Source organism: Mytilus trossulus, chromosome 9 (assembly GCF_036588685.1).
Source record: "Mytilus trossulus isolate FHL-02 chromosome 9, PNRI_Mtr1.1.1.hap1, whole genome shotgun sequence".
Taxonomy (NCBI): Eukaryota; Metazoa; Mollusca; class Bivalvia; order Mytilida; family Mytilidae; genus Mytilus; species Mytilus trossulus.
This window is the reverse complement of record NC_086381.1, coordinates 71,334,224-71,360,332: the sequence shown is the minus strand read 5'-3', so window position 1 is coordinate 71,360,332 and position 26,109 is coordinate 71,334,224. Positions and strand designations below refer to the sequence as shown.

At 30.8% G+C, this 26,109-nt stretch overlaps 1 protein-coding gene and 1 long non-coding RNA gene across 2 annotated transcripts; both read right to left on the bottom strand.

Annotated features, from left to right (window-relative positions):
* Window positions 1-378: 378 nt before the first annotated feature.
* LOC134684915 (uncharacterized) lies at window positions 379-11,327 on the bottom strand. Its single transcript, XM_063544232.1, has 10 exons — window positions 10,869-11,327; window positions 8,711-8,935; window positions 7,675-7,907; window positions 6,626-6,734; window positions 5,501-5,734; window positions 4,812-4,943; window positions 2,896-3,063; window positions 2,461-2,597; window positions 2,034-2,139; window positions 379-468 (listed from the first exon to the last, which is right to left on the bottom strand). The coding sequence occupies exons 5-10, from the start codon at window positions 5,606-5,608 to the stop codon at window positions 379-381; spliced, it is 741 nt and encodes a 246-aa protein (XP_063400302.1). The 5' UTR covers window positions 5,609-5,734; window positions 6,626-6,734; window positions 7,675-7,907; window positions 8,711-8,935; window positions 10,869-11,327.
* A 7,721-nt stretch (window positions 11,328-19,048) lies between these two features.
* On the bottom strand, window positions 19,049-25,758 carry LOC134683341 (uncharacterized). Its single transcript, XR_010101001.1, has 7 exons — window positions 25,467-25,758; window positions 25,310-25,377; window positions 24,396-24,460; window positions 22,287-23,771; window positions 21,491-21,560; window positions 21,102-21,160; window positions 19,049-19,526 (listed from the first exon to the last, which is right to left on the bottom strand). It is a non-coding gene; the product is annotated as an uncharacterized LOC134683341 (long non-coding RNA).
* Between the last annotated feature and the right edge of the window lie 351 nt (window positions 25,759-26,109).

Here is a 26,109-nt window from a genome sequence, read left to right as displayed (position 1 = left end):
TATCATCGGTATTTCTCATTAAACCCCTTTGTTACGGGGTTATACAGGCAGACATGGTAATAAATCTCACTATAATCAATGCATCAAGCTTAAACAACCAGTATATCATCGGTATTTCTCATTAAACCCCTTTGTTACGGGGTTATACAGGCAGACATGGTAATAAATCTCACTATAATCAATGCATCAAGCTTAAACAACCAGTATATCATCGCTATTTCTCATTAAACCCCTTTGTAACGGGGTTATACAGGCAGACATGGTAATATATCTCAATATAAATATATATAACTGCTGAAATAGGAAGTTCTCTTTGACTTAGGTAGTCTTCATCAATAAAAATAATTGATGTCTGTAAAATAAAAAAGTTTGCATAAATCAAAATACCTGACAAGAAAACTTATGCCCGAAGCAGTGGAAAATTGGAATGGATAATGAAATACGATCAAGAACATCAACTTTGTATTTCTGAAATGAGAAAAATGTTTTAAATAAAAAGTCTACATTGTAAATTAAAGTCATCATTGCCATTAAAGGGTAAAAACATATTTTGTTTGATACCTTTATGCATTACATACAATTAAGTAACACATAAGATATAATTTCAACAATATATTTTTTTCAGAAAATATTAAATGTGTCATAAATTATAAAGATTATAAGCATGAGAGTGCAAAAAATATTAGCATAACAATCTATCAAAAACACTAACTAATGTAAAGAAGGCATATTATTGATTCTATAAAACAGTTTTTCTTTAGGATTTTTGGTATTGTGACAGGTTAGTGAAATGTGTCAAGTGTCGAGTCGTATCTTGTCACATTTTTTTTATTTTCAGAACTTAGCAGGTCTATACTATGCCCACGTTAAGGGTTTGGTTTGTTTTTATTGGTTTCTACTTTACTATGTTGTGTAGACATCATTTAAGTAGACAATTGATAAAAAAAATAAAGCAAACAAAGTTTAAATGTCATTTAATGACCAGGTAAATCGATCATATGGTGAGAACCTGGGCGTATTACGTTTCCGCAATTTTAGCAAAAATCTATTTTCACGTTTCCGCATTAAATAGACACCACTTTTCCGCATTTTTACCTGTATTTCACCTGTATAAAATGGTAATAATGATATTAAAGACTTTTGTTTTATTATAATTTATAGTAAAAAACATTGATTTTTAATTGATACATGATATATATCATTTTAATTTGATAATTTTATTTAAATCATAAAGACTTATCCTGCTCGAAGTCCTACTTCTGCCTCCCCGTTGGACTTGGATTACTGGGCGCACAAAATTTACACTTGTGTTTAAAAAGAGGGAAACTATTTGACAAACGAAAGAGGCATACATTAAAAAAATCTGAACATGCATGAAATATTTGTCACTGGGCCTACAAAATTAGCAACAAATAATCAATCAATTAGCACTCATGTTAAATAAGAGGGAACCCATTTGATAAACAGAAGAGGCATACATCTTCGTTTTTATATTAAAAAGACTTTTAAACTCGTGTTTGGGTGAACATGCATGAAATATTTGTCAAAATTAGCAACAAATAATCTATTAATTTTTAATTAATCTAAAAAAAGGCATACATTAAAAAACCTAAACATGCATGAAACATTTGTCACTGGGCAACAAATTATCAATCATTTTTTAATTAATCTAAAAAGATAAAAATTAAAATGCGGAAACGTAAATAACCTTTTACATAATCAATGTAAAAAAAATGCGGAAAAGAGTACTATAAAAATGCGGAAAAGTAGGAGTTTTATTGCGGAAACATAATGCCAATTTGCGGAAACGTAAAAAGCCGGAGAACCTTAAGGTGGAGCTACAGTAACACATCCAAAATTAAAGACCACAGCAAGACCAATACCAAGTTAAAGAAGCACAGGGCCAGGGTGATATACTGCCTTGGGGATAACACTGTATCAAAAGCAATGCAGATTTAATATGTTGAAAAATGTGAATTTTTTATCAAAATATTCCTCATGCATAAGTTTTTTATGTAAACCTCATTAAATACCTTTAAATGCTTGTCTAGAATACAAGCGATGTCATACATCACATGTATATTCTTGCTTTCATACTTTTCAAGTAGTTTATCTATCAGGAATACAGAGTAGCCAAGTCTAAAATTAAGATTTAATAAAAGTTCAAATGCATATAATATATCCTTTTAAATAATACTGCTAAAATTAAGATTTAATAAAAGTTCAAATGCATATAATATATCCTTTTAAATAATGCTGCTAAATTTGATTGATAAGACTTCAAATGAAAATAACTCAATAGATGGTAAACAAGTCTGTTTGACGTTTTTATTTTTAAAACTTTAACTTAGAATTCTATATTGGTTTCTAATTATTATTATTTTTTCACAAAGTTTACATCACCAGTTTCTCCATTACTTTAAGTGGTAGATGATCTGTATTTGTCTTAACTATAACTACCTTTCACCGTGTTTTAGACTGCAGAACAGCTGTGGAAATTCATGGCGACAAATAGACCCAAACACAGCTGTTTCAGACAGTTTTTTGTTCTTTATTTTGGATCTCAACTGATTTCCAGCTTGAAATTCATTACATTCCTGAAGCAAAGATTGCAAAAGTATATATATATGCTATATGTGCAGATTCTCTACAATAAAAAACTACAAAATTGTTTCTTGTATATATCAAATTCAAAATAATTTATAGTACAATCTGGAATAAACCTAATCTGGGGTTATACTGTTTCCCCTTGTGGTTCCATCCCTCTATAGTTTATTTTTCAACCTGATAAAAAAAATGGGGCATCACAATTGAAATTTTTAGAATGCTGTCCTTGATTAACCATTAATTATTTATTTTTTATGCTTCCCTCCTCTTCCATGATTTAGCACTTACCACATCTTCTTTTTTGTTATCAGTAGTATATTCTGACATGAAGTTGTCCACAGAATCTTGATTAACAAAAAAGTGTCCTTCATGATTTGGTGGTTTCCAATTATTTCCTGATGAGCCTTTCCTTACAAGCTGAAAGTCAGCATCAAATGAAACAATAGGTTGAGTAACCTACCAATAAAAATGTATGAGTAAATATAAGATAATATTTTAATTATAAATTGTGGATGTATGTTATAAGTTCTTTCAGCACATAAATTTAAATTATTATTGGTTTAAAACATTTATCAAGCTGTATATATATATATATATATAAACGAGTCTAAATTGAAAACTACGTTCAAACCTATGACTGCGTTGGATAAAAACCGCAATTTTTATACGTGTGCATGTCAAACAAATTTCGTTGTAGAAGGGTCTAAAAACAGCACAAACAACATTTTCCAAAAGACCAAAAGAGTGAAAAAGTATATTTAAACAAAACACATTTGACTAACAGGTCGAACAACTGATGTTCTTTAACCCTGCTGACTGCCATTGGCGATTGCCAAATAAAATTGATCACAAGATGTAACAAAATGGATCTTAATATAAATTTAATACGTCACAGAAAGAAAAAAAAATTGTTAACTTGTGGACAGGATGTTGTGCCACAAACATTCGGTGTCAATATTTCTTCAGTACACCATATCCGGATTTCGACAATAAATGTCTCTTCAGTGATGTTAGAGATCGAAACGGTATATATATATATAAATATAATGACTGTTAATAACAGCCCAACAATGTTAGATCTGTAAATTTGCGTTAGCAAATTTTTGTTCTTCCCTAGCTGGGATTCGAACTAAGTATGTCTGAACAAGTGACAACTCTACGATAAACTTTTCCATTGGATCACCAGTGAAGGTGATACATGGCTGAAAACACATACTATATATATAATTACTCTAAATAACAGCCCAACAATGTAAGATATGAAAATTTGCTTTTGCAAATTTTTGTTATTCCCTCGGAGGGATTCAAACTCATGCTACTGTGATATTGTGGCACCAAATCGCCTTGCATTATATACTGGCCATGAAACCTCTTGACCACCTAGGCTCGACGGAAATCAGGCTTTCGGTGACCCGGTTGTACCTTTCCTTGTCAGTTTAATTTAACGGTGTAACATAATATATATATATGTATGATGTATAAAACAGTAAAACTTTATAGAAGCTTTCACAATTTATAACATTTTCCTTTGAACTGCACGAAAACAGACCAATTTGAATGGAGACTAGAATAAATTTAGCATTGACATTTATCTTTCCTCAATATCACTACATTGTAACGATAATCAAAAATATCATCACCTATCATTAATAGAATACTGAAAAATAACATGTCAACAATATTTTATTGGGGCCTTAGTAACACCCTAAGAAATTGGCAGTAATTTTTCGATTATGCTCACCTGCAAGATATGTAAGAAGTACTACCAAGGTTTTCTGCATATAGATTTCATAAAAAAAATAAGATGAAAATATGTCTTTTGGCAAGTGAGTGCAGAAAACAAGCTAAAAAGCTTCCTGTTTTTACAAACACCTGATAGTTTACCATATCTTTATAAAGAAAATTAGATAAAATATTTATCACATGAAAAGCTGGCTGAGAAGTTCTCAACTTTTGATAATGTTGGGTCAAACATTATGAAGTGGGGGATAAGTTCAGGTGAAATAGTTTTTTTTTACCATGTCACAAAGCCTTAATATGAAAAAAAAAATCAGCTGAGCAGGTTGATATAGAAATAAGGAAGTACAATAAGGATTATTATCAGGAAGACATAAATGAAACCACTGTAAAATAACGATAATAGTATATTTTCACAGTAATTAAAAAAAAAAATACCTTATCAGCATATTAATGAAAAATCTTACATTATAGCAAGCAGGACATTCAGTGCCATCATCAAGTTTTTCACAAAGGTGCTTTGGATGTTCTTTTTTGTACAAGAGATGTCTAAACTCTTGAATTGTTTCCTTCATCAGGATCTTGTACAGGTCTTGCCTCTGTAATCATTCATATACAATAGTTAATTCAAATTTGAAGAAATGAGCCACATTATAAATATATTTTTTTCGAAGGTGCTAGTTAGTCTTTATCCATTCTTGAACTTCAAACACTGTAAAATGTAGTGATGAAATTGTTGTTGAACTGTCTTGTACTAAACTAGAAAACTGAATAGCTAAAATACAATATGTATAAAAGAAATGGAACTTAATGCAAAACTTAACTAAAATTAGTAAAGCAAGAAATGTAGGTCAAAGTGACTCAAGTGATTCTGAACTGTATCGTACTATACAAGGAGCTTGTAGTGTATAGATATCATTGAATAATACTTATTGTTTCAGAGAAATGGAGCTAAACGCAAAACTAATTCGATATAAATGGACATATCTACAGTGACAGCTGTAAATCTGTGGGACCAATCCACATTCATGGCAGGCCATAATTAACTGGAGTTTAATTAAATTATGAAAATCAATGAAAGGGTGTAACATTACATTTGTGTAAAATTAAAATATCTTTAAACTAAATGTTCTTGTAAGATGGAATAATAGCAAACCTCTTTAGTTGCATAAAAAGCATTGTGTTTTGAATGTCTAGCCGTCAAAACAGCACAGAAGCTTTTTACTGAGACATGGCTCTCTAAAAGAAGTCCATTCAAGAGCATCAAAAGTTCAACATGAAATGCTAGTCTAGGGTGTTTTGGTGATGCTTGGCCATAGGTTAAACCGTAGCAATGTTATAGGTTCCTGCTCACAACTGCAAAACTGAACATGTCTTAAATGTTGTCTGCCTAAAAATGAAAGTGCATGAATTAGTAGAAATGTGTGGATTATATTTATGTTTCTGTAGTTGAGATGATTTAAAAATGAATTTTAGGGGAGTACTTAAAATTTTCATTTTCCATATCTTAATTGGAGTAATCATATAAATATTTCTAATGTAAGAAGTTTCTAAAATGAATATTTTTTAAAGGATCCTCCAACATTTCTAACATGATACAGTAATGTTAAACACAATTTTGACCTTATCCTATTTTTCAATAATTCTCTAGATAGGGCTGGATAATCACCAAGATAAAGGTCAGTATCAGAAATATGGCCAATATTCCTTTTATGGTCACTAATAATTTAGAAATTATATTAAAAAAATATGAAAATAATGAAAAATGATTGGTTTTTGTTTACTTGAAAAATGATCTACCAAACTCTTTCAGCCTAAGGAACATATATAAGCATGATTTGTTTAATTAATGAATGGAAGTTTTTTTTCATTCATGTATACAGGCTGTGCCAAGCATTTTCTCTTTTGTGCCAAATCAGAAATATATAGTACATGTATCATTATGACACTATTATTGTTCCTATACTACAATCTTAATCACTGTATAAAGCTATTTTTTTCAATTATTTTCAGATATAACAAATATTTTAAATTAAATTGGTTTTTAATAATCCATTGAGGAGCTCAAATGAAAAAAAAGTTACTTATGGTGTCCTGTTAACATATCTGATTTGTTGAAATAAATCAGAAATAAGGATTACACTGATATACTTTCAGTGTATGAATGTTATTTTGGCTGCTCATGTAGAATGAATGCATTATAATGGGTTTTTTTAAGGATTTTGACTGGCTATAAACCCCTTGCATGGTCAGTATCCATATTTGTAAAGAGTACACTTACCTTTGTCATCTACAATCACCAACTCTTTTTGGTAGTTGCTCTCACATGCCACATGGTCAGTTCTTTTCCACACTATGCTGTTTACAGGGCATTCAATAAATGTTCCATGCTACAAATATTAAGTAGTTTACACATATTTTAAACTAATAGGTGAAAATCAACAATTCATGAATTTCATATAAAATAATGTAATGGCACCAGGGTGCACATTATGTTTCTAAACAGACAATGACACGGACACAAGAGGACCAATGGTGATCCCTATATGTGGCAGTTGACATAAAAATGATACATTTATTTATTATTTTTTAAAAACGATAAATAAAGCACTTTCCAAATGTGCTATTTCACTAGGCAATGGGCATTCAAACAATCTAGCTGCTGGCTATACAGAAATAAAAAAATGGTAGCATGTGATCAATATATTTCTAAAACCTTACATGTACAATTTTTCATAGTGCGACATACAAAGAGTAATGTTTAAGTTGCCTTACTGGTGATATTATTAATTAGAAGTCCCCAGTCAAGATAATGGCTGATATGATGGTTATGTAAAGAACAATTTGAATATTAAATAAGATGATCATGATTTGGTTTTATTAATACATAAAACATTTCTATTTCATTTGCATATCAAGATGCAATTTTTATAAAGTTGATAGATATTTTTAAGTGATTAAAGGTTTCCTTTATTATTGACAGGTATTTATAGCAAGCATTGATCAGCAGAATCCATCACCTGGGACATTCCAATTATTAACATTTCTGGTTAATCATTTCTAAAAAATGAAAATAAAGTAAGGCCAAAACATAACCTTGAGGACACCAGAATCAATTCATAAATTTTTATGAAGGTTACAATATTATTATAACTTTTTATCTTGATAAAGGTTTTAGTTTAAATACTTTGCATCAAAAATAATATTTTTTAGAAATAAAAATAATCAAGTGTTTCAACAAAGGCTATACATAAATTATAAAAAAAAAAAGCAAATGCAATGGGAACACTGGACTATGATGTAGTTGAAGTACACTATATTAATACTAACCATCCACTTCTCAATTGTATGTAGATGTGGAAAGGAATGACTTTTTGTCATACAGGACTGACATGTTGTTATCCACAATGCACAGTCAAGACATCTGTACAAATCTATAGATGCCACACCACAAAAATTACATATGGAATTACACGGTTCCTCATGAGAGACATAGACCTCCAATAACTGACTTCTTAACCCTTCCCAGTTTTCAAGGCGCTTGGATTTAGCTTTTGAATATGCTGAAGGAAAAAAATAGGTATATTCTATATATTGTTTTACACCAAACCAAATTTCAGGAGTATATAAATTATGTCACTTGTATAGTACCTACCTGAATATAATTAAAAAAGAACATTGACTGTTAATTATCTAAACATTGGTATAATACTATTACCTTTGATATACAATAAAATATAAAAAAGATGTGGTGTAATTGCTAATGAGACAACTCTTCACAACAGCCCAAATGACAGTAACAAAACTTGGTCAGCACCTCATAAGGATCATTCAAGCCATGTTTGTTTTCATTCCATTAAGTCATTCTCTTAAGAAGACATTTGTATGTATTTCCCATAGGGTACTATGTTAAACTAAATCCCCCACTGGCAGCCATCTTGGATGATAGATTGGCTACAAAGTAACAACACTTGGTCAGAACCTCATAAGAATCATTCATGCCTTGTTTGGTTTCATTCCATTCAGTTTTTCTCCTGAAGAAGACATCTGTATGTATTTCCCATAGATTCCTATGTTAAACTAAGTCCCCCACTAGCAGCCATCTTTGATAATGAATCGGCTACAAAGTCACAATACTTGGTAAGCACCTCATAAGGATCATTCAAGCCATGTTTGGTTTCATTCCATCCAGTGGTTATCCAAAAGAAAACATTTGTATGTATTTCCCTAATGGTACGTCCGATGAAGTAGAGCTTTTAGGTCAGGTGAACTAAAAAAGATATGAATTATAATTTTTGTTCAAATTTTTAGAAATTCAGCATTCACCTAACAAATCTGTTTGTTTTTTTAAATATAAATGAGTTACCTGTTACTTCCTCTTCAATGTCAACAGTTGATGAACTTGAACAAGGAGGATTTGAATTGGGGTCATTTCCTGAATGTATGGAAGCAAACTGGAGTCCAGATGTAGATTTTGTTTCCTGTTTGATTTTTTTGATGACCTGAACACCCTTCTTTAATTTCCTTTTACCTTTCTCATATGTATTATGGGCATAAGGTATTCCTCTTTTCCTAACCAAAGGCATTTAATCTAAAAAAAAACAGACATAAATTCATCATGCTTTATATACAGTACACAGTAGGGAAAAAAACTATTGAAATGCTTATTGTGTTAATTTTTTTTTAAATGACATGTAGCAATCTTGTTTTTGCAATTCTGGGTCTAGATAATTTATGCATAGCACACTGCGAATTAATTAGCCCACAGTCACATTGAACCTTTATAAAGATAAAACATGGCAAAACAAATGTGCAAATTAAAAGCTGATGCTTATAAAACACTAGCATTGTTCAGTAGTTTCAGAGGAAAAGATTATTTAAAGTTAGCAAACTTATTCTAAAAGATTACACATGTATTTCAATTTGTATCCAACTGATGAGTTAAGCCTTTTCAACTGATTTTTATAGTTCATTCTTATGTTGTACTGTTACATCACTGTCACAGGTTAGGGGAGGGTTGGGATCCCGCTAACTTATTTAACCCCGCCACATTATGTATGCATGTGCCTGTCCCAAATCAGGAGCCTGTAATTCAGTGGTTGTCGTTTGTTGCTGCTACATTTGCTATGTTACAATGTAAATAATACATATTTGTTTTTCCTTCATTTACTTGAACATTAATTAGGTCATTTGAATTGTTTTACATTTGTCATTTCAGGGCCTTTTATAAGTGACTATGCAGTATGGGCTTTGCTCATTGTAGAAGGATGTACGATGAGCCATGTTTTTTGACGAGACAGAATATAAAACACACACTTTATTCTAAGGTTCATTCAGCTTAATTTTGGTTAGAATTGGTTCAGTAGTTTCAGAGGAGAAGATCTTTGAAATAGTTTACACCGAAAGGAAGGACGATGACGGACATAAAGTGATAGCAAAAGCAATCTCACATTTCCTTTTAGTAAAAGTGAGCTAAAAACTGAGGGAGACTAATTAGTAACTGTCTGTTCTATGGTAATATTTTTAAATATGATTCATTTGTTGCAAAACAAGATTTTGGAGGGCCATCAAAACTGATTTCCACTGAGAATAGGGACATTCAGATTGCCCATGGACTATATATATAACACAGCTTGCAGACTGCCTGTAGTAATGGACTTCTGGTATTGTATACTCAGTGGTGTAGCCTAAATTACCCTTATCAACCATACAATTTTAAAAGATCTCATCATTTAATATTGTGAATATCATTAGTACCAATGGTGGATCCAGAGGGAGGGTTCAGGAACCCCTCTTTTTTTTGACGATCAATGCATTTGAATTGGGGATGTATATTTGGTCAATGCTTAAAATTGGTTTATCCTAAACTTCCGTCAACAACAAAGAGATGATAATCAGTACCAATTTCCAAAGGGCAGCAGGCTCTCTCGTGCTATTGGCCCACAAAAAAATATACACAGAACGAAAAAAAAATGCTTGCCAGTTGCTCTTTAAACAGATTTCACGAAACTAGGTGAAAAACGAACCTTTTTAATTAAGGCTGCACGTGAAATAAAAATGGCAAAACATGTTGCATGAAAACAACACTTCAGCAACACTCTATCAGAAAGGCCAGCTAAAGGACGCCTCCGGGAGCGGGAATTTCTCCCTACTTTGAAGACCTGTTGGTGACCTTCTGCTGTTGTTTTTTTATTTGGTCGGATTGTTGTCTCTTTGACACATTCCCCATTTCCATTCTCAATTTAATATTAATTTATTAAACATCTGACAAGAAATGAAGACGAAGATTGAGACCATTTAAGCCTTAGGCCACACCAATTTAATTTCTTGTTCTGGGAATTTTCTACTACAAAAATCGGGGGGAACGAGCAATTTGAAAATTTTAATAAGAATAAAATTTATTTGCAAATTTTCTAGGCGAAGCTTGAAAAGTAAAGGCGAGCGATTATATATTTTTTTGTAAACATAAAATAATAGGTTTTGACAATATTAATCAAAACAAGATGGTATAAAACTTGATTTACCAGGTGTATTCTAACATTTCTCTAGTTTATAGGTGAATTATTATTTCAACTGCTTTAAATTATCTCCATTGAATTGTCTTAGATGTCTTTCCTCCTTTTCTGCATATGACTTATAACTAGCAACATGGCGGCTGTCTTGCAAGAAGCAGGAACTGCTCATCCTTCCAGAACACCTGCGTTCACCTTCAGGTTTTTGGGGTTTGAGCGGTTCGTTGATGTGTGTACAATGTCTTTTTTGTGTTTTATATGTGTGTTGAGTATCTGTGTCTCTGTGGTTTTAGTGTTCTCATTTATGTTCTTTGTCTTTTTGGCACTTAAATTTGTATATAAATAAGATGTGGTATGAGTGTCAATGAGACAATTCTCCATCCAATTCATAATCAGGTTTGGAACAACTCCTCAATGCAGTAACTATCCCTTTTATTAGGGGTACATTTTAAGTATATAATATAAAGTATTTTTTGTAAAAAACACTTTTTAGTATGAAAGGGCACACATTTATAATATGTGAAAACCTTTTCCCGAAGAACTATACATCTATCTGGTATTATATGGTCAACACATGTCCAAGAATTTTGTAATATTCCTTCATTTATCTTCTTTATTATAACAAATAATTGGACTCCTTTTTTAGATAAGTTGTTTTAAATCTGATGAATTTTGCCCCCTTTGAAGTTCATAAATCTAAGTTTTTCTTTTCTACAACAGTAAAATGATCCCTTGTCTGAGGGACAGTCCCTCATTTAAGGGATTATTCATTTGGAGGGGTGTTCCCAACCTGATAATGTGTTTAAAGTTCGGCCTTCAACACATGGATTTGGCCTAGACCAACAGCAATTAAGCTGTAAAGGACCCCAAAATGACTAGTGTCAAACATATTCAAACAGGAAAACCAACGATCTAATCTATATACAAACGGAGAAATACATATGGCTATCTACAAACCACAACTACTGAACAACAGGCTTCTGTTTCAGGACAGATGCATAAAAATGAAGCGGTTATGGAAAGTTTTGTTCCGCCGGCAATCAATATTGCAGTTAAAGGCAGCACTTCTCCTTCTGCGTACTTTATTCTAACAGTAACAACGAAAATCAGAATGATTGTGCAGGGGAATGCAAGTAAGGGGAAGGAAACCAATACTAATTTGCTATTTATAAAACGGGTTACACTAATGTCCTGACAATGTCCTGACAATGACCTGACAATGTCCTGACAGAAATGTAAATGCTTAATACTTTTTTATTATTGGAAGGATTTACTTGAAATTTGGAATCAAGCAAGATGAGAACTTATATTTAATAAACAAAATATAAAAAAAATAAAAAAATATTTTTAAGAGTTAGAAAACTTGACCTGACCAACTTGACTTTGAAACTACTAATGTCCTGACCGATATGAAACGGCTAAAAAATGTTTTATTATTTACAGGATAGAATTCAAATTCGATACCAAGGAAGATTAATACATTTGATACACAAATATAAGAAAAAATAAGAAAACAAATATTTTCAAGAGTTAGAAATTAAACTTGACCTGACCAACTACGTACTACGTACTCCCGTGACTAATGTCCTGACCGATGTAAAATGCTAATAACTTTTTTGTTCTTTGAAGGTTCGACTTCAAATTTAGTGTCAAAGAAGATTCTAACATTGAATACATAGATATAAGAAAAAATATTTAAAAAACTATTTTTAAGTGTTAGAAAACTTGACCTGACCAACTTGACTTTGAAACTACTAATGTCCTGACCGATATGAAACGGCTAAAAAATGTTTTATTATTTACAGGATAGAATTCAAATTCGATACCAAGGAAGATTAATACATTTGATACACAAATATAAGAAAAAATAAGAAAACAAATATTTTCAAGAGTTAGAAATTAAACTTGACCTGACCAACTACGTACTACGTACTCCCGTGACTAATGTCCTGACCGATGTAAAATGCTAATAACTTTTTTGTTCTTTGAAGGTTCGATTTCAAATTTGATGTCAAGGAATATTCTTACATTGAATACATAGATATAAGAAAAAATATTAAAAAAACTAATGTGAAGTGTTAGAAAACTTGACCTGACCAACGTCGACTCTGCACTGACTAATGTCCTGATCAATGTAGAAAATGTTAATTGCTTTTTTGTTATTGAAAGAATTGACTTAATCATAGATCCTTACCGAGGGAAATTATAATATTCATAATAAAAGTTTATGAAAAAAATGTTTGTTATTTTTTTAAATGTCAAAAAACTTGATCTTTATGTACATCATGATGAATGTCGGTTCAATAACTTTTTTGTTATTGAAAAGGATATAATTAAGTTTAATATCACTGAGAAAAGTGATATGTGATTAGAGATGCTGTAGATATAAGTAAATGCACCTTTTCTACATTTAATATGAAAGGATTATAAAGATGTACAGAATGCAATTAAGTCCAAAGACAGTGACATGAATAATTAAAATTTATTCACACATACATTTTTTGTTGTTTAGTTAATGAGGGATTAAACATGTCAAATAACATAAACATGATAAATAAGGACAGGAAATGGGCTTCTTTTGATGTCGATATATTGTTTTTACAAGCATTCAAAGTAAAATTATGTTAGAATCACACAGAAATATAATTTTATTATGTCACTGTCTTTTGCCTTTCTTATACACCATGTACACATATATTACGAATAATAAAAAGTGCATACAAGTTCTTTCTTTACTATGTTTAAATCAAAAATATCAATATATTTTAAAGAATTAAGTATATTCTGTCTTCAGATAGAGAAATAAACAGTTTTATAATATTTGTCTTTTCTTCATCAGTCAGACATTGCAAGACAAGGTAAACATTGGTGAGGTCAAGTTTAAAATATTTTTTTACATGCTTATAGCAGAGACATATAATAAATATAATGTATTATATGTCTCTGCTTATAGTAAGTGTTGTAATCTTCCCTGATACCTAACTTGGTAATATCCCAATAAATAACAAAAAGGTTATTGATATCTTTATAACGGTCGTGACATTTATCATGACAAATATCAAGTTTTCTAACATTTCAAAAAAATAAAAAAAACATTTTTTTTCAGCGTTTTATTTTCTCTCTCATAAATTCCTATATTTATTGCTATCATCTTCCTTGGTAAGGAACTTGAGTCATTTTTTTTTTAATAATAAAAAGTTTTCTGCATCGGTCAGGACATTAGTCAGAGCAGAGTCAACGTTGGTCAGGTCAACTTTTTTAACTCTTTAAATTATCTTTTTTAATCTTTTTCTTGCATCAATAAATTAAGTATTATAATCTACCTTGACATTAAATTTGAAATCCATACATTAAAGAATAAAACAGTTTTAGGCATTTTCTACATTGGTCAGGACATTATCATGATTATAGTCATGGGAAAGACGTAGTTGGTCAGGTCAAGTTTTCTGACACTTAAAAATAGTTTTTTAAATATTTTTTCTTATATCTATGTATTCAATGTTAAAATCTTCTTTGACATTAAATTTGAAGTCGAACCTTCAAATAACAAAAAAGTTATTAGCATTTTACATCGGTCAGGACATTAGTCACGGGAGTACGTAGTTGGTCAGGTCAAGTTTTCTAACTCTTGAAAATATTTTTTTTCTTATTTTTTCTTATATTTGTGTATCAAATGTATTAATCTTTCTTGCTATCGAATTTGAAGTCTATCCTGTCAATAATAAAACATTTTTTAGCCATTTCATATCGGTCAGGACATTAGTAGTTTCAAAGTCAAGTTGGTCAGGTCAAGTTTTCTAACTCTTAAAAATATTTTTTTATTTTTTTTATTTTTTGTTTATTAAATATAAGTTCTCATCTTGCTTGATTCAAAATTTCAAGTAAATCCTTTCAATAATAAAAAAAGTATTAAGCATTTACATTTCTGTCAGGACATTGTCAGGTCATTGTCAGGACATTGTCAGGACATTAGTGTAACCCTTATAAAACTTTAAAAAAAAACGGTGCGGGAAATAGACACGATTACTTTTACTATTATATAAGTATAATTTATATATTTACTATTTATCTGGTTTTCTCAATATATATACTGGTTTTCGTGATACATGAAAATGGCGGCAGCTTGCTATAAAAGTTAAAACGGATACTGTAACGTCTTACAGTAATGCAAGGGAAGTACGGATTATGATTCTTGTTATTGCTTCTATAAGACATTTGTTAGACCGCATGGTCTCACGGTCTTAATTTGTTACTTATACTATGGGACAAATAATGCTAACAAATTTCTTATATTATAAGCTAAAAAGTAAAGGACTGGGTGATTATTTTTATAATAGAAAGAATTGAAAATACTGTCACTCATTCAGCAAGCTGTTTTACTTTAATTGAAAACAAATAAGATGCAAAAGATATCATAGGGATATTCAAACTAACAAGTCGAAAATAAATACTTGTAATCAAAAATCAAAAACCTAAGGTTGTAGACGCAAATTCCTGGAAAGAAGAGTCACTTCAGTTCCTATATTCCGAAGTTCCTTAATTATACAAAAGTGCCGCTGTAATGGGGTCCGTTTTTGATATGTCAAATATAAAATTAGGTGGGAAACTTTTAAATGCAATATTCATGAATTAAATGAAGGTACTTTCGAGGAAACAATAAAATTCAGTTGAAAATATAAATATATGAAAACTTTAAGGTGGGTATTTTGAATTAAAACAAAAATGTAACTAGTGTCGGATTCTGGGGGGAGTACATGTGCTTAAATAAAAAATAATTTTCTGCATAAAAAGGTCCAAAATTTTTTAGCCTATCTCCGCTCGGCGAAACATCCACATCATTTCAACCCTGGCTACGCCACTGTCAATGATGATTGTGGCCAAGTTTAGTTTAATTTAGCCCAGTAGTTTCAGAGGAGAAGATGTTTGGTACAAATCCAGGATAGTTTAAGAAAGTTATTAAAATTTCAAAAACTTTAACCACAGAGTGAATATTTGTGGGGGCGACAACGGAATGTAGGATTGCTATGTTTCACTATTTCGAAAAATGTTGAAGGCTAGCAAAATTAAGACCACTTGTAAGTAATATACAAAAAAACAGGAAATAAATTTTTACAAAATTTCCATCTGAATATTAGCTTGATTGTAAACAAACTTCTGTTCATGTTTAGTACAGAGTTATTAAAATTTCAAAAACTGAGTGAATATTTGTAGAATACTACAAAAGAAATGTAGGATGGCTTAGATAGTCTTGCTTTTGCCACTAAAGTTGCAGGCGCTATAAAAACATGAAAATAAGTTCATGGTCAGATGTACCTCATCAGACAAACATGTTTACCTTTATATAATCATTCTGTATACCAAATATAGTTGACCCTTTTTTGAATATCTCTTATAACTTTTACTTATAGTATCCAAGAAATAATCCTTATCACAAAATTAAAATATGAACAAATATCCATAAAAATAAGGTCAAGGTCAGAAGAACCTTGTTAGACAGACATGTGCACCATAAAATCATTCCATCCATTAAAACATAAATAAACATGAAGAATTACCTTGTTTCAGAGAAACAAATACATAATCACAAAACTGAACATTAATCACTGAACCATGACTTGTTTAGGCTAGGCATTCCCTCAGGATGGTAATAATGAATTGCTGTTTAAAGTCCTGTGGCAATTAAATGCATATTCAGGACAGGTTCGTGAATATTAAGCCTACTTTGTGCAATCCACAAATAGAGCAGCAGCAAATGCCATTTTTTAAATCATTGGTTTTAACATGCCAGAGGGTCCAACTTGAGACCAACGCAATAACACAAGACCACTGATGTAATCTTTGTATGAAGGACATGTATACCTTTTTTATAATTTTATAATATACCAAATATATAGTCAGCCATATTACACATAAGGTTGCAACCATTTGATTTTCTGGGGAGGGGCTATGTTTTTTTTTCCTGTGCAAACCTTTTTTTCGCCTTTGGCGAAGAACAATATATTTTTTTAGCGACAAACCAAAAAAAAATTTTTTCTTTCAATTTTAGCATTACATAGTGGCAGCTGAGCCCCCCCTAAAATCAAATGGTTGCTGCCTAAAAAATGTCAAATTCATGTCATAACAAGAATGTGTTCAAAGTACCCAACATGGATGCCCCCACTCGCATTATCATTTTACATGTTCAATGGAACATGAAATTGGGTAAAAAGTCTTCTTTGGCATTAAAATTAGAAAGATCATACCATAGGGAATGTGTGTACTAAGTTTCAAGTTGATTGGACTTCAACTTCATCAAAAACTACCTCGACTAAAAACTTTAACCTGAAACTTGCACTTTCCTTTTCTATTTTAATTGGAACGTGAAATTGGGGTCAAAAGTCTAATTTGGCTGTAAAATTAGAAAGATCATATCATAAGGAACATACATACTAAATTTCATGTTGATTGCACTTCAGCTTAAAAAAAACTAACCTGAAGTGGGACAGACGGACGAACAGACGAACAGACCAGAAAACATAATGCCCCTCTACTATCATAGATGGGGCATAAAAACACCCTGGTTATTGAACCTGAAATATAGGGTAAAATGTATAATGAAACACCATGAGGCATCTGCATACAGATATGGAGCTATCGAGCCTCTTCTACAGTTTGAATAATTATGATTTTACATAAATCCTTTTAGCATTATAGTCACCTATTAACAGCATTGGTAGCTATATGATGGTAATCAGCAAACACAATGATCAATTCTGTAAGGTAGTGCTTAAAGCATCGTTTATTTTGGGTCTTATTCAAACCAGCAAAGAAATTACACAAAAAATTCTTAAAAAAGTTGAATGATGATGATCGACACCTAATGGAAATATAAATCATCTGCATGTGTGTCATACCGTGGACCACAGAAATCTCTTCCCCCTTTACTTATCCAAATTCAAATGAAATGAGGCTGGTTTTTCAAATATATTTTATTTACCAATTATAATTATTATGATATATCACAATGATACAAAATATACAAATGAAACCAAACACAATCTGCTTTTGTTAGGTGTGTACGAATATCAAAAAACAAATTGATTCTAGGGATATGAATTTGGACACGTCTGTAAATTATCTCTACAATAAAAAGGAGGAAAAGGATCTGCATCATGGGTTTTGTATCATTAGCATAATATTACATTTATACAAAATAAATGTTGACATTACTGAGGATTCTATTTATTTTCCGGGTTGTTTTTATAATATTGTTTTGAATACTAATTAGGGGGAGATAATCCTAATGTAATTTCCAATTAAATAAGCATTATGAATTAAATTAAATCATGTCTAATTTTTGATACATGTAAACAGAGTAATTATTCTTTGTTTAATAAAAAAAACCTTTTTATTGCTAACCAAACTTATAAAAGAATTCCATAAACAACAGAATCCTCAATTAGTGCCAAAAATGACATTAAAAAAACATTACAATTCTTAAACAAAGGAAATTAAAGCTATGTTTATGCTACAATAAAAAATACATGAATCAAATTATTTTTTGAGAACAAACTCAACTTATTTACTGGGTTATAAAAAAACAAAATAGCAGAGACGTGGATTAAGAGGATTTTTCAGAGGGCCCCCTTCAGTGGGAAAAATTTGGTTTAATATTTAGGGAATCACTAAAACTAGACTGGAGCAGGGCCCCACTGAAGCAGTCAGTGCCCCCCATATTCCTGGAAAATTTCTGGATCCACCACTGACTAGATGTCTTGATCTGTGCAAAAAATTATTAGATCACCAAGGATATGTTTAACAATTCATTTCATATTTTTAATCACATGCTGTTTTAAAATTTTAAAATAAAAAGTAAAGTTTATTTACTCACACCAAATTTCTAAGCATATTAATCTTTATTAAATATCCCCCCCCCCCCCCCCTAAACCCCTTTCGGAGGAAAAATTTGGTTGATTGTACAGGAAATGACTGGTGTTGGGCCCCTTTATGTTAAGTTCTGGATTCGCAAATAGGTAAAGTGAGTAAGTGTATGATATGTTTGTTTATCCATCTACAACTTTAACCCACAATTATCAAGATTAAATGGGACTTTCTCTAAACTTTCAAATAATCTTCAGTATCTGCCAACACTGTGTTCCATTGTTTTCACTTCAAAAAGGTTGGGAAAACCCAAAATTCCATTATAATAAATTAAAAAACATACTGCCTTTAGTACAGAAAATCAGCTGAAAGTTTCAATGAAAATCTACCAAGCTGTGGATGAGAGCTGATGATGGACAAACAAACAAACAATACAAATCTTCTTTAACACCCCATTTCAAAGGCATATTTATGGGGATGTCTCCTCTCCCTGTTGCGGGAAAAATTTTGTTTAATCAATTGCGCTGGCCCCCTCTAAGAAAGTCCTTTAGGACCCCGCAAAATTTAAGTTTTAATGATTCATCAATTAAAAAACAATAATTGAATGCAAATGGAATACAAATAATATAAATAAAAAATATCCAATTTGAAACTCAATACAGGAATAAAAACAATTTGTTTACAACTCATTCTGCCACAAGATTACTGTCTAAGGATTCTACTAAAAAAAGATAGTAACAGTTCAGCCACGGTTTGCAGGATATTGTCTGAAGATTGTACCACACAAGGCAGCAAAGGTGACACTTTCAACTGAAAAGAAATAAAGTCAAGTTTTAATTATTGTTTGATTTCGAATTAATTATTATTCTGGAATATAATAACATTTAATGTGCAATTTTTCAAATAAAAAAAGAACCTGATATCACTGAATGTGAAATATAAAAAATAGAAGATGTGGTATGATTGCCAATGAGACAACTCTCCACAAGAGACCAAATGATACAGAAATTTAAAACAACTATAGACTGTATGACCGTCGACAATGAGCAATGCCCATAAACCATTATCAAGTCAACTATAAAAGATTCCCAAAATGACATCTGTAAAACAATTCAATCAAGATAACTAATGGCCTCATTTATGTACAAAAAATGAACAAAAAACAAATATGTAACACATCAACATACAACCCCAGAAACAGGCTCCTGAAGACAAATATAAACTTTCCAAACTTTTCTGAGACTTAAGGTGGTACCTTACACTACAGGGAGATAACTCTGTAAAATCAGCTAAACGTTTTAATTACGTGGAATAGGATCCCAGTTAGGGCAACCAGTCCGGTACCCACGAATGTAGTTCTTAAAAAAAATATATAACTTTTGTTATAAATTGTGTAGTGTTATTATTTCACTAGTTCTGTAACTGAATGTAGATTTATTTGAAAGGGTATGCTTTCTAGTTTGAATTTCTGTAAAAATTTTGATTGATTTAAATGTAATCTGGCGTCAGTACATAGAGTAAATTGCCTAAATTGTAGCCTTTTTTCTTTCCCGGAAGTAGACAGACTGACCCTGTTGTCAATAAAAACAAAATTTTGCAACGGAATGCCGGTCATGAGGCACTGAGATTGCACTTAGACACTTCTAAGTGAATGCCTAACATGAACCAGAAGTCCCAAGGTGGCTATCAAAATTATTTATTGAACAGGACCCTATGTATTTACAATGATTTTCAATGCGTTCCAATGGGTCAATTAATTGGGTCCCCGTTCCACGTTGTGTTATTTAGGGAGGATTAAGCTTTTTAATGATCAAAAGAAGTGTTTGTAAAACTGCTATATAATCAGTGTAATTTATCTGATAAAATAGTTCGTTCAACGTTTTTGAAATTTTTATATTTTTGTCAAAGGGTCAAAAGTAATACTTTGTCAAAATTTTATGAAAATATAAACGAGCCAAATTAATTTTAGTGAAAGTGTTGGGTACCACCTTAACATCAATTTTCCATGAGTAATTATTTGAAATATTCAACATGATGAATGCAGAAGCTGCTGATAAATTCACTAAACAAAAAGTTAAAATAATTGAATACAGTATGTTATTTGTTGTTTAGTTGACACTTACTCCACACAAAATTTATGTTAAAAATGTAGGAATAAAATTCTTTTGAAAGTTGAAACGAATATATGAACCACTGAATGTAAGGCAGTTATTATGCATCTTTTTATAAAAGCTATTTTTTTACTTGATATCAGGTTATATCCACTTTATATTTCTTGTTCAGGAAAGGGACAAAAAATCAGTAAAAATGGATACATAGATATCTAGGGGCATAGATACATGTATAATTAAAATTTAAATTGTTTGTTGATTAATAAATTCTCACCTTTAACAGCTCTCTTTACTCCTCAAGCAAGTTACCCAAAGGAAACTTGTGATGCTAACCTGTAAAACAAAGTTCAAGGTCAGTTATTCGCAACTTTAAAAAATATATATAGATCATAATAATTGATTAAAAGTTCTCGAATAACATACAAAATTCTGTGAGAAAATAATTGGTATTCAAAATCAAACTAATGGTTATGTTTTCTGCTCTTTGTATGTTTTTTTTATCTCTCCAACTCATTCTCGATTGCTATTTTCAATTCTATTAAGTTTGCAATACAAAAATAAACTTGTACTTTATCATATAGTATAGTATTTCAAACCTTTAAAAAAACAATTGATATCAATTACTATTAAATTATGAAAAAAACTAAAAGCTTGTATACCTACCATCATGTTAACAATATCAGATATTCAAGTCTTACTCCCCACACCATGAAATCATTGTAATTTCAACAACCTGAAAAAAAATGTTTTTAAGATTAAATTGTACATAAGATTTTTTTTAAAAGTGTAACAAAATTATGCCTTGTCACATTTCTTATGAATTTGTCTTATACTATCATTTTCTGTATGTTAACTTGATACCTAAGGTACAAAACAATTCAATTGAATACAAGTTGTTGTTCACATCCATTTGTATTTTTGTGCATCTGATGAGTTGAGCCTTTTTCAACTGATTTTTATAGTTCGTTCTTATGTTGTACTATTATACCACTGTCCCAGGTTAGGGGGAGGGTTGGGATCCTGCTAACATGTTTAACCCCGCCACATTATTTATGTACATGCTTGTCCCAAGTCAGGAGCCTGTAATTCAGTGGTTGTCGTTTGTTTATGTGTTACATATTTGTTTTTCGTTCATTTTTTTTACATAAATAAGGCTGTTAGTTTTCTTGTTTGAATTGTTTTACATTGTCTTATCAGAACCTTTTATAGTTGACCATGCAGTATGGGCTTTGCTCATTGTTGAAGGCTGTACAGTGACCTATATTTGTTAATGTCTGTGTCATTTTGGTCTTTTGTGGATAGTTGTCTCAATGGCAATCATACCACATCTTCTTTTTAATGTGTTATAAAATTGTTCAGCATTGATGTAGATGTCCTCAAAATCAAACCCATTATAAACAAATAATTTAAAATGCCTATAATAATATGATCATTAGTTTTGTGGAATATTTCAACTCACCACATATTTTTCATGGTAAGGCCTCAGACTGGGTTGAAGATTTAATTGACCATCTTCCTTAAGAGCTGCTATCCTAACCTGGAAGGTGGTTTATGTCCTCATCTTATTGTCCATTTGCTTTCAGAAATAACATTATGTAAAAATAAATATCAGATGCACTTTTTAAGTCTTTTGAAATTTCACCTAATCAATTGTAGTTACCCACAATTTCTCCCACCCTCCAAATCTATTATATATAGCTAGAGCTCTGCTTACATTTTTTTTTATTTACAGAAATCTAAAATAAAAGTAATTTTAGCAAGTATACATCTGATATTTAAAGAAAATGTGTACAAAAGTGAATATTTTAATTAAAAAAGTTATATTCCATATAAACACTCGGGAAATTTCAAGTATAATGAGTATAACAAAGGAATTACCTCCCTTTTGTCCTGAAAATTTCACCCTGTTGAGACTCCACACCCTTTAAATATTTAACAATACAAAATTTGTATAATTAAAATAAAGAAATAATAATATGTAAAAACTACAACACATTTCAATAAAGGGATGCGCTTTAGCACATGATACGGCCGTTGCTCTTTTAAGTTTCACCAAAACTGCATAAAATCCCCCTTTTTTAAGTATAAAAATTCATTACTTAACCCTTTCCTCCATAATGACTCTTTTTGACGCCACCCCCTTTACTCCATAATGACACCTTTTGACGCCTGTGTAGTACCTCAGTTGAAATGCTTTGACTACAAAATGTCTGCATCAGACTTAAAAAAGTTTGTATCCAATATGAAAAGAATATTTATGAGAATATCTGACCTTAATTTCATTGATGAAATATTGGTTTTCACAATGCATTAATACTTTAAACCTGATGATTTTTTTTATTGATAAAATCCTTATGTGAATCAAGTATGTGAAGAAAAAAAATCCATGGAGGAAAGGGTTAAGAAAACGTAAAATCTAAAATTAATAAAAAGGGAAAGGGAGCTTATGTCAATAGATAAACAATTCACCAAAGTTTCATGGACATTTGTGAAAGCCTTTTTGAGTTATTGTCCAGGTGTGAAAAATCCCCCTTTTTTATGAATAAAGCCCCATAAATCCAAAACTTAAAATCTGGAATTTATAAAAATTGAAAGGGAGCAATAACAAAATGTATACATATTTTTTTTTAGATTCTCCATTCTAAACCAACTGGAGGCCTTTTGACTAGACAGACCATTATTAAGTTGACAAGTAAAATTTGTCTGTTCCATTTCATTTTCAAAGTAAAAATGAAATAGAGATACAGGGGGTGGGGGAATAAAGAAGAAGATCTAACAATTGTAAATACAAGCTTCCAATCTAATTGAAAATGGAGAATCTTTACACTTTTTTTTTTTTTTTTTTTTTTTTTTATAAAAAATTACATTTTTTGAAATATATACAAAAAAATTTGAATAACATTCTTCAGTTTTATCACATAATCATTGCTGCAGCCACAGCTTGCTGAAATAGAAATAAACATTCTTAAACATATTTGTCAAAACAAGATCAAACCGATATACCGATTTATACAATTATTAGCAAAAAAGGATGATAAAATCAATGGTTGATGTGCATCATGTTTATTTTCCTTTATAAGTTGTATGAATTAATGCACTGGTTTTCTAGTTTGAAACTGTTTCACATTTTGTTATGTTCAGGCAGGGCCTTTAAAACTGGTACTGTAAAACCAGAAATTATTGCATGCTATTCTTGTGATTTTTCAACAAATGGACAAATATGCAAGATAAATAATCCTAAGATTTCAGAAAAATCTGGCCTCAAAGTTTTGCATTAGAGATTAGATTTATAAATACAAGTTCCTATTGTGATATTCAACCAGTTGCATTATTTACATTCATATAGGTTTTGCTCATTGCTGAAGGTCCTACAGTGATTGTAATTTGCTTCTCTTATTGATAGTTGAGTAGTTGGCAATCTTATAACATCTCTTTATTCTTAAATACCCGATCCAGATTACCAGTATAATTAAAACTATTAATTTGGAAAATATTTCAAAATACATGTGTTCATAAAAAAATACATGGTGAATTTAAAAGTTCATTAATCAATATTTTAGTTTCTTACCATAAAATTCAGCTCCAATGGCCGTTTCCCAGCTTCAATCCTTGCAGACAAGCTGTGGTGCTAACCTGAAATATAAAATACAAAATTGTTTTAAAGGATAACTTCTGAAATACTGTATCTATGATATATAAAATGGGTTATATATGCGATAGGTTTTGAGAACATTGGTTAGACATCAATCCAACAACACAATTCAATCCTAAAAGGAGTAGGCTTAAAAGGGTTAAGTTGGCCCTAAGATTTTTTTTTTTTTTTAAATCAAGCCCAAATACTACTAATTTAACATATATATTGTTCTGGTATCATTATTGATACAAAATAAACACTTCATTTTGGCACCTGACACTATAAACTATTAAGTTATGACATCTTGATTATGCAATTCTGGTGTATTCGCAAAAGCGCCAATTAAGGTTCAATTTTTCACAATTCAGAACAGTTTTTAGCATATCCAGTAATAGTTTACGTCTTTTTATTTAAATACATGTATTACCCTTGGTTCCTATAAGTTACGAAACATTTTGGATCAAAGGTATTCTTTAAGCTTTTAGGTAAGAAAATTAACAAAATTATAGCATTTTGATAATATCTCCCAATATAGCTAATTATGGAGACTACAATGTATTATAAAGAAGCGATTTATTTTAAGTCACATTAAGTTTCTTGAAATATATCCATTTAAGATCCAAATTGGGGCCCCTTTGATATTCTATGATAAAAGTTGAAATTTAAAATCTATTATAAGGCCATACTTTGCCAAGAGACCATTGTCATATGATACTGATAAAAAAAGAGTATATACTGTTGACCAAACTCTTATAAACCTTTAACCCTAAAAAAGTCAGTATTCATTTTAAAATAATCTTATTTATAGATTATTTTTTTTAAACAGGATTAACAATACTGGTACCTACCTACATATTAGCTGTATTTGACCACCAAGTCTTATTCCCACACCATGAAAACATGCCACAGAAAGTACCTAAAAAGAAATTAACACATTTATTAATTTTACAAACCAATTTCTATGTAAACCTAAAGATTGATTTACACATTTTACTGATTTCTTACTTCAAGTACCAATAGTATAAAATCCACATATTTTGTAAAGATTGAAAAACAAACAAAAGTAGTCAAGGTTTATGATTTGAATTCTGCACTCAACTAATTTGAATAATGAAAATGAGTTGTCTCCCATTGAATGAACAAATCTTGCTGTTAATTGTGCTAGTCTCCCCTTGAAAGTTAATTCCTATCTTAGAATTTACTCCTGCAATTGTAATAGAAATTCTTGTTAATGTACAATCAAAATTACGTGATGGATATACACACACCAGAAGTTACAGTCGAACTCGCCGCTTGAAAGGTTAGTTGTGGCATTTTCTTGTTTATATCAATTAAATTTTGATTAATAAGTTGGCACACCGAATGTCGGATAGTATGTAGTTTTAAAATACACAATTGTTTTTGCTAGAAAGCGTGCAGTTATTGAAAACACTTCGACACAGTTCCAAATTTTCAACGAATTTTTGTGTCGAAGTGTTAGCATTTACTGCACGATTTCCAGCAATGATAATTGTGTATTTCAAAACTAGATAGTATCCGACATTCCGTGCACTACCTTATTTATTAAATTTCATTGATATAAACAAGTAAATACGACTACTTACCTTTCAAGCGGTCTGCTCGACTGTTACTTCCGGTGTGTGTATAT